Here is a 14,203-nt window from a genome sequence, read left to right as displayed (position 1 = left end):
ACCAAAAAGTCCCAGAAAATGACATGGTTCAACCGTTCAAGTACCCGACCTGCAAGCTCTGAGTAGAGCTCAAATATGGAGGACCAGAAAGCTGCTAGCCTAGGACACGACCAAAATGTGTGATACAGACCGACGGGCTTGTTTACATCGGTTACAAGTAGGACTAACCTCAGGGAAAATTCTTGACAGCTTGAGTTTGGACATATGTAACCGATGTACAATCTTGAATAGACCTATCTCAAACCCTGCCCCTTTTCTTGATCCTCCAATCACAGCTGTCGCTTACCCGAGGAAGTCCGAGGTAAGTGACAGCTGTGATTGGAGGATCAAGAAAAGAGGGCAGGGTTTGAGATAGGTCCATTGAATAAGCCTGTGTCTCGCACAAATAGATGAAGAGTGAACATTTTAAAGTATTATTCACCACACATCTTCTGATATGTCTGTTTCAAAGTCCTTTTCCCAGTGCCCCTTTTTTATTGAGAGTGACGAGTCCTCCATCTCAAATATAGCCGTATAAAGTCTAGACATTGTTTCCTTAATCTCACGTTTCGTTTCCAGAATTGAGTCCAGATATGTATTTGGTGGCAGGGAAGGAAATTAAGTAAACTGACTACGTAAAAAATGTCTAACTTGTAAGTAACGAAAGAAGTGATGCATTGGTAGAGTTTAAACGTATTCATAATTTGATCAAATTACATAAATACGTTGCTTTCATACAGCAGTCTCATGTTCAAAACTCCCTTTCTGAACCACTGATCAAATACATTATCTAGGAGGGAGGCCGGGAACAGGTGGTTTGCTGCAATTGGAGCATAAGTAGACATAGAGACTAAACCATAGCGTTTCCTAAATCTTCCCAAATGTTCAAGGAGTGCCTGGGGAGAGTGCAGGGGAATTGAAGAACACAAAAGAGCAGAAAGTGAAATGTGAGCGGTAGAACTAGCTTCAATGTGCAACCAGGCAGGAACGTCAGAGGCGGATGTATCATGTAGCCTGGCTGGCCACAGTGTTAATGGGTACGAGTTCACTTTTGTCAAGATTGAGCTTATACCCTGAGAATTCACCAAATTTCCCAAGTGTGTCAAGGATATGTGGAATAGACGAAAGAGGGTCATATACATAGAGGAGGACATCATCAGCATATAATGACATTTTGTGCTCCCGCCTCGCTCTAACTATCCCTTTAATATCTGGGCAGTGTCAAATGTAAGTTGCCAGGGGCTCCATCACCAGAGCAAAAAGCAGTGGGGATAGAGGGCACCCCTGTCTCGTCCCGCACTGAAGGGCAAAATATGTTGAGTGTACATTATTTGTTCTAACTGAGGCCACAGGGGTGGTTGTATTTCTTTATTTTAATATATTATTTTGTTATCTCTTTTAAGCTGTGACCAAGCAGCTAGTATAAATCCGTATCGTTGGTCCTAAAAAACAAACAAAGAAATCCTGGCAGTGCTACAATGTCAACATTTTAAAAGTCATAACTGGTACGAGACTGCTGCAGGACCGTCTCCTGCCTGCTAGCTGTCACCGGCCCATCTATATTTCACTATCTCTCTCTCTCGCTCTCTCTCTCTCTCTCTCTCTCTCTCTCTCTCTCTCTCTCTCTCTCTCTCTCTCTCTCTCTCTCTCTCTCTCCCCCCTCCTCTTCCTCATGTTGTTCTGCTTCTCTCTTTGACCACCTCTCCACCATCTATCTCCCAGTGCTCCTAGGTTTTCCATTAAATTCTCACAAAGCCTGCTCGTCTTTTGTTGTGTGATTCTGAAAGTCGCTCGGCCAAACTGTATGACCCAATTTGATTTAGGAAAATAACACATTAAATTCGCACCTAACTTGACAAGGACATCAGCGAACACGTGTGTTTGCCTCGTCGTGGGGGAGGAGGTATTCACAAAAACCACACGACAGAGACATGACCTTTGCCACAGTGATGGATAAAGGTGAAGCCAAGGCCTCACAACAAACCCCAATCTGCCACGTGTTGGCGCTATAATTAAAGGAACACGCCAACATTTTGGGAAATTAGCTTACCGTCTTCTCCAACCCCCTCCAATGTACAGTTGTATGTCCAATGTATATATTCTCTTTTAGAATCTCTGTCTCTTAACCAGTACTGTATATTTGTATATCTTGTATGTCATACATGTCTGGATGTAACAGTACTGTATATCTGTATGTCGTTGTGTATGTCATAAATGTCATGATGAATTGAAAATGGGGGACCCTGATGTAAACAAGACGAAAGTCTTTCTCTGGTCTGCATCCCCTTAACAATTGTGTGTATTGAGCCGTACTGTATTGTACCCATTCTGCAATCTGTTAATAAAGTTTTCAATCAATCAATCAATCAATCAATCAATAGCTTTCTACTGAACGCACAGAGAGGAAATCTATCTGGCTGCACGTTAGCCTAGCTTAGCACAATGAATGGAAGCTGACATGGCCGGTTAGCCTTCGGGAGAGGTGTTAGTTGGACAATGCCTAGGCTAACTGACCATGTCCGCTTCCATTCATCGTGCTAAGCTAGGCTAACGTGCAGCCAGATAGCTTTCTACTGAACGCACAGAGAGGAAACTGGTATCTATCTTCTTGTCTCTCTCTGGAGAAGACGGTAGGCAAATTTCCCCAAATGTTGGCGTGTTCCTTTTAACACATTGACCGCCAATCACGTTGTACGACGGGTTTCAAGATCATGCGAATTCCGCCATTCCACGGCGTACAACGTTATTGAGATCATATTTCATTTTTTCGCCATGGTATTCATAATTCCCTCACCCAGCCTCGGCTGATACAGTGGGAGCCTGCACAACTCTGCAACGCTTCAATACTGCCGCCTGGTGGATGATCGGGCGAGTTACAACCAGAAATGGATCTCTGGTGATCTCCGTGCATCTGTGAAATGCGTCCGGCACTCACATATTGTTACGGGACTCTAGACCCACATCGTACATATGGATCGCTGCCATAACTCAATAATCGATATGATTTGGGCGTTTATTATTATTATACAAACCGGAAATGGATCTAGTCGATCCACGTCAAATAAGTGGGATCTTTTTCCCCCTGTCTCATCGGCGAACGGTAAGAGGACGCTGACGTAATTTTCAGCGTGATTGTTTATTATTATTAATGCAAACTGCTCTGATCCATATATCACCCATACTACATAAAGCATTTACTGACTATCACGGAATTATAAACGACCCCCCCCCCCCCCTTTCATCCGCGCATGATGAGTCATAACGTTTAGGATCGTATTCAGTTGGATTTTTTAATATAGCGTGTATCACGATAAACTGCAATCGATCATCTATATAATGCGTTTAGGCCTATAACTAGCGTTCTAGGAATTACTGCAGAAAACGATAAAAACATATTTATATTCTAGACGGTATTTTCGTATGAATCTATGAATGAAAAGTATAACGTTCCTACATCCTGAACGATAGATAATTGATGTCGAATGGGCCATTGTAATGTCAATTTAGCAATACAATTTAAAAAGTTATAGCCCTGCAAAGAAGGTAACATCTCCATAGGCTTAGAGTGGTGGCAGAGAGTGGTATGAGAGGGGCAAACTCCGTGGCAGTTAATGTATTAAAGGTCAAAATGCAAGCTTTGAAAAGCCATAACTTTTGTCTAAGATTTTGTCTTCCCACAATCATGAAAACAAGAGAATCGAGATACGGCGAGTATTGTGCCGCACGCAGCTCTCATTTGGTCTTCCACCGTTCATTAGTGACGAAATGTTGATAAGTCAACTATCCCGACATGGGAGGATAATTTCCCCGGTAAGAAAACTGTTGTCGGGATGTAAATCTCCGTTATTGAAACACGTCGTTTCGCATAGACGTCAGGTGTTAATGATTCTAAATAATAGCGGAGAAGAGCTCAATTTAGTTTTAAACTTAGCTCTGGGACATCAAAATGCTTCAGGTGCAAACAGGAAGGGCATCTATTGTGCGTCACCAGAAAGCCTCCGTGTGTGATGAGCTGCCCCCTCAACCAGTGGTGACGTAACAGGAGATAACACAACAGGTTGTTCTGCACCCTCAAAAGAAAAAGGAGAGGAGGAGAGTGAAGCGACTATCAGTCAGAAGGAAAATGGGATGAGTGACAACACTGAAATAATAGCCCTGAAGGTGCCAACCTGCTCATCGGGAACAGTTAAGGGTTAAGTGTCTTGCTCAAGGACACTTCGACGCGCTGCCCGGGAGGAGCGGGAATCGAACCCAGAACCTCCGGAAATAATCATTATCATGGTTGTTGCCATAATCGAGCAGCCATAACATATAATCAAGGCAGCGAGAAGCAGTAGGGAGTGGGCAGTGTCCTGTGAGAAGCAGTAGGGAGTGGGCAGTGTCCTGTGAGAAGCAGTAGGGAGTGGGCAGTGTCCTGTGAGAGCAGTAGGAGTGGCAGTGTCCTGTGAGAAGCAGTAGGGAGTGGGCAGTGTCCTGTGAGAAGCAGTAGGGAGTGGGCAGTGTCCTGTGAGAAGCAGTAGGGAGTGGGCAGTGTCCTGTGAGAGCAGTAGGGAGTGGGCAGTGTCCTGTGAGAAGCAGTAGGGAGTGGGCAGTGTCCTGTGAGAAGCAGTAGGGAGTGGGCAGTGTCCTGTGGCCAAATTGGTCGCAGCTTATCACAAATTCACCTGTTTTCTTCTGTTATGTTTTTATCGATTTATTTTCCACACCCTTTTCTTTTCATACCAGTGCAGTTTATAACACGAGCAATTTCCCCCGGGTACAATATTAAAGTTCTATCTCTCTCTCTCTTTCTCTCTCTCTCTCTCTCTCTCTCTCTCTCTCTCTCTCTCTCTCTCTCTCTCTCTCTCTCTCTCTCTCTCTCTCTCTCTCTCTCTCTCTCTCTATCTTCTCTCTCCTCTCTCTCTCTCTCTCTCTCTCTCTCTCTCTCTCTCTCTCTCTCTCTCTCTCTCTCTCTCTCTCTCTCTCTCTCTCTCTCTCTCACACTAGGTGATGGAAATTCCAAGATATCCAGTGTCTACATCAACAACACTCACGGGTTGGACGACGATGACTTCTATGACAGAAACCTCGCCTTATTTGAGGTTTGTATGTCCTGTTTCGTCACAATCTGAGAATGCATATAAATAACGTCATAAACGGAACATTTATAACAACCGTTATAACATTTGTAACAACCTTTTATAGCAACATTTATCACAACCATTATAACAACATTTATAACAATCGTTATAATTAAGCAATAACACACGAGAACCAGTGGAATATCATGAATATTGCCACGGCTGTGATGCGCCTGCAGCCACGTGAGCATCACAGAGTGGCAATATTCATGATATCAAATCAAATCAAATCAAATTTATTTGTAAGGCCCGACAACACACGTTAATGTCCCCATGGGCCGTACAGGTCTTCTTTAAACAAGTCAAGAAGAAAACATAACAATAAGTCAAGAACAGAACAAGAACACCATAAGGTCCAACAAATTTAAAATAAATGCAAATAAATGAAAGAATGCAAGCTGGTTAGAGTGTATTATTGCTTTTATACAGCAAGTTGCACCGTCGGGAAAAATATAGGATGAATACAGACAATTCTAGGGTATTTTATATCGATTTCAGTGAACTTGGCGTAGAAAAATAGTTCCTAAAGATGTATCGTTGCTATGGAATTTCAAATGGAGCAGGCTATCAACCAGCTTGGCAACGCAAATTAATGACGTATTAGTCTAATTTAACGTACCCATTAACTATAAACAAGTGGATAGATATAGAGGACGGGCCTACATCTTAACGGTATTCATAAAAACAGCATTATTAGACGTGCCAATCCAACGGAAGATGAGCTGGACACGCTGCAGTGAACCCTTCAACACCACCAAGTCCACGGTCTGTGCGTTGAACTGGAACTGTCCGAGGTGCTGATGACGACCTTCGCCTGCATTAGACTCCTCTATCTCTCCACTCATTTATAGTCAACGGGTTCGTTAAGTCAAACGTAACGTTGTCCGCGGAGCAGGTCATGTTGACAGTTTCCGTTTGACGAATGGCAGTTGAAACTTTCTACAACATTCTAAAGCCAGCGCAGTGGTGTATTCATGGTGATTTAACCCCGTGAGTGTATCATGAATATACTCACGACTTAGATCGCTCTCGACCAATCACAATGCGTGGTTGGACCTACCTATTTAACAATATTTATCACAATTGTTATAACAACATTTATAACGACTATTATAACATTTATCACAACTGTTATAAGAACATTTATCACAACCATTATAACAACATTTAGCACAACGTTATAACAACATTTGTAACAACTGTTATAACAACATGTATAACAACTGTTCTAACAACATTTGTAACTACTGTTATAACAACATTTATGATGGTTCATTCAGTTATCTCACAGCCCACAGTGGAGTAGGAAATAGATGTTGTCTAGAGGGGGCGTTTCTGCCCCCATTTAATAAGCTATTTTTGGGAGACATTTTCCAGCATTTCCAGGGCAAATTCACCCAAACACTGCTTTAACAAGAGACACACTCACAATAACTTACAGAATGTTCTATATATTATTTTGTTTCCAGGATTCTAATACTCACCAGCAGTGACCTCACCCTTCAATTCAATCATGATAATTAGGTCTGCGATGTGATTATCCAATGATTCCCGATCAACAACATACATTTTTGGGGGATTTATGATATTCTCCCTCCCTCCCTCCCTCCTTGTATCCTTCATTCCCTCCTCGCTTCTCTCCTCTCTCTCTCCCCCTTAACGCCTCCCTCCACCGCTCTGTCTCCCTCCTCCCTCTCCACCTCTCCGTTCTCCAGGAGGAGATGGACACGCGGCCTAAAGTGTCATCCCTGCTCAACCGTCTCGCCAACTACACCAACCTGACGCAGGGCGCCAAGGAGCACGAGGAGGCCGAGAGCATCGGGGAGAAGAGGAAAGCCTACAAGGTACAGAGAGACCAAAACTAGACCCAAATTAGACTAAAACTAGACCAAAACTAAACCAAAACTAGACCAAAATCCCACCTCAGGAACATTGTCCGTCTCCGACCCTCCCTCTCACTCTCTGCTGCTAAAACACTGGTCCATGACTACTGCTCAACATCCCGTATGGCTCATCAAACAACATCAATAAGCTCCAATATATCCAAAGCTCTGCTGCCCGCATACTTACTTTCCACCCGCCGCTCTGACCACATCACCCCTGTCCTCCACGAACCCCATTGGCTCCCAAACAAATACAGGATACACTTCTAAATACTCCTAATCATCTTCTAAGCCCTCAACAACCTGCCCCCGCCCCACCTCTCTGACCTCCTCCACCACCACACCCCCACCTCTCTGACCTCCTCCACCACCACACCCCCACCTCTCTGACCTCCTCCACCACCACACCCCTACCTCTGACCTCCTCCACCACCACACCCCCACCTCTCTGACCTCCTCCACCACCACACCCCTACCTCTGACCTCCTCCACCACCTCACCCCCACCTCTCTGACCTCCTCCACCACCACACCCCTACCTCTGACCTCCTCCACCACCACACCTCTACCTCTCTGACCTCCTCCACCACCACACCTCTACCTCTCTGACCTCCACCACCACCACACCCCCACTTCTCTGACCTCCTCCACCACCACACCTCCACCTCTCTGACCTCCTCCACCACCACACCTCTACCTCTCTGACCTCCTCCACCACCACACCCCCACCTCTCTGACCTCCTCCACCACCACCTCTACCTCTCTGACCTCCACCACCACACCTCTACCTCTCTGACCTCCTCCACCACCACACCTCTACCTCTCTGACCTCCTCCACCACCACACCCTACCTCTCTGACCTCCTCCACCACCACCTCTACCTCTCTGACCTCCTCCACCACCACACCTCCACCTCTCTGACCTCCTCCACCACCACACCTCCACCTCTCTGACCTCCTCCACCACCACACCTCTACCTCTGACCTCCTCCACCACCACACCTCCACCTCTCTGACCTCCACCACCACCACACCTCCACCTCTCTGACCTCCTCCACCACCACACCTCTACCTCTCTGACCTCCTCCACCACCACACCTCCACCTCTCTGACCTCCACCACCACCACACCCCCACCTCTCTGACCTCCTCCACCACCACACCTCTACCTCTCTGACCTCCTCCACCACCACACCCCCACCTCTCTGACCTCCTCCTCCTCCACCACACCCCCACCTCTCTGACCTCCTCCACCACCACACCTCTACCTCTCTGACCTCCTCCACCACCACACCCCCACCTCTCTGACCTCCTCCTCCTCCACCACACCCCCACCTCTCTGACCTCCTCCTCCACCACCACACCCCCACCTCTCTGACCTCCTCCACCACCACCACACCCCCACCTCTCTGACCTCCTCCACCACCACACCTCCACCTCTCTGACCTCCACCACCACCACACCCCCACCTCTCTGACCTCCTCCACCACCACACCCCCACCTCTCTGACCTCCTCCACCACCACACCCCCACCTCTCTGACCTCCTCCACCACCACACCCCCACCTCTCTGACCTCCTCCACCACCACACCCCCACCTCTCTGACCTCCTCCACCACCACACCCCCACCCATCGCCTCAGGTCTGCTGACGCCAACCTCTTACTTCCCATCAGGACCGAGATCTGGACCCAGCTGCCCCCTCCCTTAGCCCTTTTCGGGACTGTGTCTGTGATGCACGCAACATTGTTGGACGAGTGAATACACAGTCCCTTATACGACCATTGAAAAATCTCACAATTAACTCTGAAGAACTGGTCCTCAGCAAAACGCAAAAAGTATTGCAGAGAAATTTCAAAGGTACTTACAGTTGCACGAGGGTTTGAAAGCTCGGCGTTGCTAATAAACATTTAAAATAATTTTAATAAACTGGTCAACACGGAAGGTGGCTGGGTGGCGCAGCGGACATTGCGCTCGTCACCAACGCAAGAGACACCGGGTTCGACTCCGGCTGTCGCGTTGCCTCCGGCTTGGGCCGGCCATCATACTAACTCAATTGGCAGAGTTAGCGGGTGGAAGTCGATGGGTGGTAATCTGGACGTTGTGGACAGCGACTCCTACAGGTCGGTTGGGAGACGCCTGCACAGCAGAGACAGGAAATGGCGGGGGTAGTGTGAGCCTCCCACACGTTACACCTCGCCAATGAGAGTCCGCGCTGGCAGGTGAAAAGATGTGACAGGCTGCCTCCTCGTGTATCGGAGGGGACACGTGATGCAAGGCTTCTATCCTCCCTACAACCGGCCAGTGGGTGGCATATGCGAGCAACGTTCAAGACAGGGGAGGGGAGAATTGGCATGGCTAAATTAGGATGGGAGTAAAATAGAAAAAGAAGAAGAAAAAGTGGATTACATTTTTTTTTTTTTTAATTGTCAACACGGCTTTATTTCCGGCTTTGGGTGCCTGATGCACCTGCACTGTGATCACAGACAGCCAAAGCCGGAAATAAAGCAGTTTTGAGCCGCGTTGACCAGTTTATTAAAATGTTTATTAGCAACGCAGAGCTTTCAAAACCCTAACGTTTGTCTGTCCGAAACCCTCATGCAACTGTGAGTACCTTTGAAATGTATTTGCGACACCTGTACAAGAAGCGTTTTGATAGAGAAAAGCGAGACAGACTTAATTGTAGGATTTATACATCATCGTAGAAGGGACTGTGTATTCACGGAGCGATTCGCTCGTCCAACAATGTTGGCGTGCATCACAGTCCCGAAAGGGGCTGCCCCCTCCCTCTAGAAGGCCCTCCCCAGCCACATCATCACTCTACTGTACATTAAAAAAGTCTCAAAATCCACCTTTTCACCCCTGCCTTTGACCCGTAGTTGTTTTATTTCGTTTTTTTGTTTTGAACCCACACTTTAAAACGGCTATATAAATCTAATTATGTATTATTAGTATTATTATTACACATACCATGACTGTTCCAAAACACAATCAGCAGACAAGTAAATAAAAAAAATCCCAAGTCACGGTGAGCTGTCTTTCCTTGTTGAGCAAGAAGTGGTCTACTTCTCTCAGACGTGCACACGCACACTTCCAGCTTGGCATAGGATCTTACCGAAGGGGCCTTCCAGTAATGATGGGGAATAATCTTGTTAAGCCTAAACTGATTATTCACAGAGGTAGACGACAAAGAGTCTTTGGTCGAGGGTGGAATTTAATGAGAGAATTTAACGAATAAAATGTAATGTTGCAGCATGGTGAAATTCAGAGTACATCAATGACGGTCACATCGCTGGATCCACATCTGTGTAAGAGAGACAGCTGGCCGGGGACAGTGTGACGTTCTGACCACTGGGGGACTTAAAAACCTCGGAGGAAGCAGTCGCTCGCACAAATCCGCCGCTGTACGCATCGAGATGTTGTACACGATGCATAGCGACGTGGCGTTTGAAGAGCGGTATAAATGAGCACCTCAACGCTCACTTCACAGCGACGTGGCGTTTGAAGAGCGGTATAAATGAGCACCTCAACGCTCACTTCACAGCGACGTGGCGTTTGAAGAGCGGTATAAATGAGCACCTCAACACTCACTTCACCCACCGCTATTGTTTAGAAAGCTGTCGTATCGTATGTTGTACGTCACACGTCACGCCTCTGATTGCAGATCACCGGCATGCTGTCTAAAATCACACGCGGGGCGTCATGCCGGCTGTGTTGGGTTCAGTGTAAAGAAGCAAAGCCGGCATAATGAGGGGTCTTATTTACAGTAATGTTGCTGAATCTCTGTTTAAAAGGGGCTAGACACAGATAGGGGTGAGTGATGTAGACAGATAGAGGTGAGTGATGTAGACAGATAGAGGTGAGTGATGTAGACAGATAGAGGTGAGTGATGTAGACAGATAGAGGTGAGTGATGTAGACAGATAGAGGTGAGTGATGTAGACAGATAGAGGTGAGTGATGTAGACAGATAGGGGTGAGTGATGTAGACGGATAGAGGTGAGTGATGTAGACAGATAGAGGTGAGTGATGTAGACAGATAGAGGTGAGTGATGTAGACAGATAGAGGTGAGTGATGTAGACAGATAGGGGTTAGTGATGTAGACGGATAGAGGTGAGTGATGTAGACAGATAGGGGTTAGTGATGTAGACAGATAGAGGTGAGTGATGTAGACAGATAGAGGTGAGTGATGTAGACAGATAGGGGTGAGTGATGTAGACAGATAGGGGTTAGTGATGTAGACAGATAGAGGTGAGTGATGTAGACGGATAGGGGTTAGTGATGTAGACAGATAGGGGTGAGTGATGTAGACAGATAGGGGTGAGTGATGTAGACAGATAGAGGTGAGTGATGTAGACAGATAGGGGTGAGTGATGTAGACAGATAGAGGTGAGTGATGTAGACAGATATAGGTGAGTGATGTAGACAGCTAAGGGTTAGTGATGTAGACAGATAGAGGTGAGTGATGTAGACAGATAGGGGTTAGTGATGTAGACAGATAGGGGTGAGTGATGTAGACAGATAGAGGTGAGTGATGTAGACAGCTAGGGGTTAGTGATGTAGACAGATAGGGGTGAGTGATGTAGACAGATAGAGGTGAGTGATGTAGACAGATAGGGGTGAGTGATGTAGACAGATAGGGGTGAGTGATGTAGACAGATAGGGGTGAGTGATGTAGACAGATAGAGGTGAGTGATGTAGACAGATAGGGGTTAGTGATGTAGACAGATAGGGGTGAGTGATGTAGACAGATAGGGGTGAGTGATGTAGACAGATAGGGGTGAGTGATGTAGACAGATAGAGGTGAGTGATGTAGACAGATAGGGGTGAGTGATGTAGACAGATAGGGGTGAGTGATGTAGACAGATAGGGGTTAGTGATCTAGACAGATAGAGGTGAGTGATGTAGACAGATAGAGGTGAGTGATGTAGACAGATAGGGGTGAGTGATCTAGACAGATAGGGGTGAGTGATGTAGACGGATAGAGGTGAGTGATGTAGACGGATAGAGGTGAGTGATGTAGACAGATAGAGGTGAGTGATGTAGACAGATAGAGGTGAGTGATGTAGACAGATAGAGGTGAGTGATCTAGACAGATAGGGGTGAGTGATGTAGACAGATAGAGGTGAGTGATGTAGACGGATAGAGGTGAGTGATGTAGACGGATAGAGGTGAGTGATGTAGACAGATAGGGGTGAGTGATGTAGACAGATAGGGGTGAGTGATGTAGACAGATAGGGGTGAGTGATGTAGACAGATAGAGGTGAGTGATGTAGACAGATAGGGGTGAGTGATGTAGACAGATAGGGGTTAGTGATGTAGACAGATAGGGGTGAGTGATGTAGACAGATAGAGGTGAGTGATGTAGACAGATAGGGGTTAGTGATGTAGACAGATAGGGGTGAGTGATGTAGACAGATAGGGGTGAGTGATGTAGACAGATAGAGGTGAGTGATGTAGACAGATAGGGGTGAGTGATGTAGACAGATAGGGGTTAGTGATGTAGACAGATAGGGGTGAGTGATGTAGACAGATAGAGGTGAGTGATGTAGACAGATAGGGGTTAGTGATGTAGACAGATAGGGGTGAGTGATGTAGACAGATAGAGGTGAGTGATGTAGACAGATAGGGGTGAGTGATGTAGACAGATAGGGGTTAGTGATGTAGACAGATAGGGGTTAGTGATGTAGACAGATAGGGGTTAGTGATGTAGACAGATAGAGGTGAGTGATGTAGACAGATAGAGGTGAGTGATGTAGACGGATAGGGGTGAGTGATGTAGACAGATAGGGGTGAGTGATGTAGACAGATAGAGGTGAGTGATGTAGACGGATAGGGGTGAGTGATGTAGACAGATAGGGGTTAGTGATGTAGACAGATAGAGGTGAGTGATGTAGACAGATAGAGGTGAGTGATGTAGACGGATAGGGGTGAGTGATGTAGACAGATAGAGGTGAGTGATGTAGACAGATAGGGGTTAGTGATGTAGACAGATAGGGGTGAGTGATGTAGACGGATAGGGGTTAGTGATGTAGACAGATAGGGGTGAGTGATCTAGACAGATAGGGGTTAGTGATGTAGACAGATAGGGGTTAGTGATGTAGACAGATAGGGGTTAGTGATGTAGACAGATAGGGGTTAGTGATGTAGACAGATAGGGGTTAGTGATGTAGACAGATAGGGCTGAGTGATGTAGACGGATAGGGGTTAGTGATGTAGACAGATAGGGGTTAGTGATGTAGACAGATAGAGGTGAGTGATGTAGACGGATAGGGGTTAGTGATGTAGACAGATAGAGGTGAGTGATGTAGACAGATAGAGGTGAGTGATGTAGACAGATAGAGGTGAGTGATGTAGACAGATAGGGGTGAGTGATGTAGACAGATAGGGGTTAGTGATGTAGACAGATAGGGGTGAGTGATCTAGACAGATAGGGGTTAGTGATGTAGACAGATAGGGGTTAGTGATGTAGACAGATAGAGGTGAGTGATGTAGACAGATAGGGGTGAGTGATGTAGACAGATAGGGGTTAGTGATGTAGACAGATAGGGGTTAGTGATGTAGACAGATAGGGGTGAGTGATGTAGACAGATAGAGGTGAGTGATGTAGACAGATAGGGGTGAGTGATGTAGACAGATAGAGGTGAGTGATGTAGACGGATAGAGGTGAGTGATGTAGACGGATAGAGGTGAGTGATGTAGACGGATAGGGGTGAGTGATGTAGACGGATAGGGGTTAGTGATGTAGACAGATAGGGGTGAGTGATGTAGACGGATAGGGGTGAGTGATGTAGACGGATAAGGGTTAGTGATCTAGACGGATAGGGGTGAGTGATGTAGACGGATAGAGGTGAGTAATGTAGACAGATAGAGGTGAGTGATGTATCAACCCAGATACAGTTTGTCCTAATGAGGTCCAGAAAAGGGTCTGTGCAAGTGACCTTTTCTTTCATACATACAGTACATTTGGAGCAACTAATAAGGTATTAAGAACATACCGTTAAGGGCGGCTAGGTGGTGCAGTGGGCAAGGCGCTCACCACCAATGCAGGATACGCTGGGTTCGAGCCCAGCTCTCCGCATTGCTATCAGCTTGGCTGGTCGTTCATACTAATACAATTGGCAGTATTAGGGGGTGGGAAGCTGGTGGGTGGGGATCGGACATTGTGGACAGCGACTCCTACAGGTCGGTTGGTGCGCCTGCGCAGCAGAATCAGGAAGCGACGGG

At 46.5% G+C, this 14,203-nt stretch overlaps 1 protein-coding gene across 1 annotated transcript in view; it reads left to right on the top strand.

Moving 5' to 3' along the window:
- The window catches only part of slc12a6 (solute carrier family 12 member 6), a 240,039-nt gene that overhangs the window by 82,978 nt on the left and 142,858 nt on the right, over positions 1-14,203 (top strand). The window contains 2 exon segments of the mRNA XM_084312786.1: positions 4,966-5,060; positions 6,815-6,943. Coding sequence (XP_084168912.1) covers positions 4,966-5,060; positions 6,815-6,943 — 224 coding nt within the window.

The sequence above is a fragment of the Notolepis coatsorum genome (assembly GCF_963971535.1).
Source record: "Notolepis coatsorum genome assembly, chromosome: 4".
Classification (NCBI taxonomy): domain Eukaryota; kingdom Metazoa; phylum Chordata; class Actinopteri; order Aulopiformes; family Paralepididae; genus Notolepis; species Notolepis coatsorum.
This window is presented reverse-complemented; position numbering and strand designations above follow the sequence as displayed.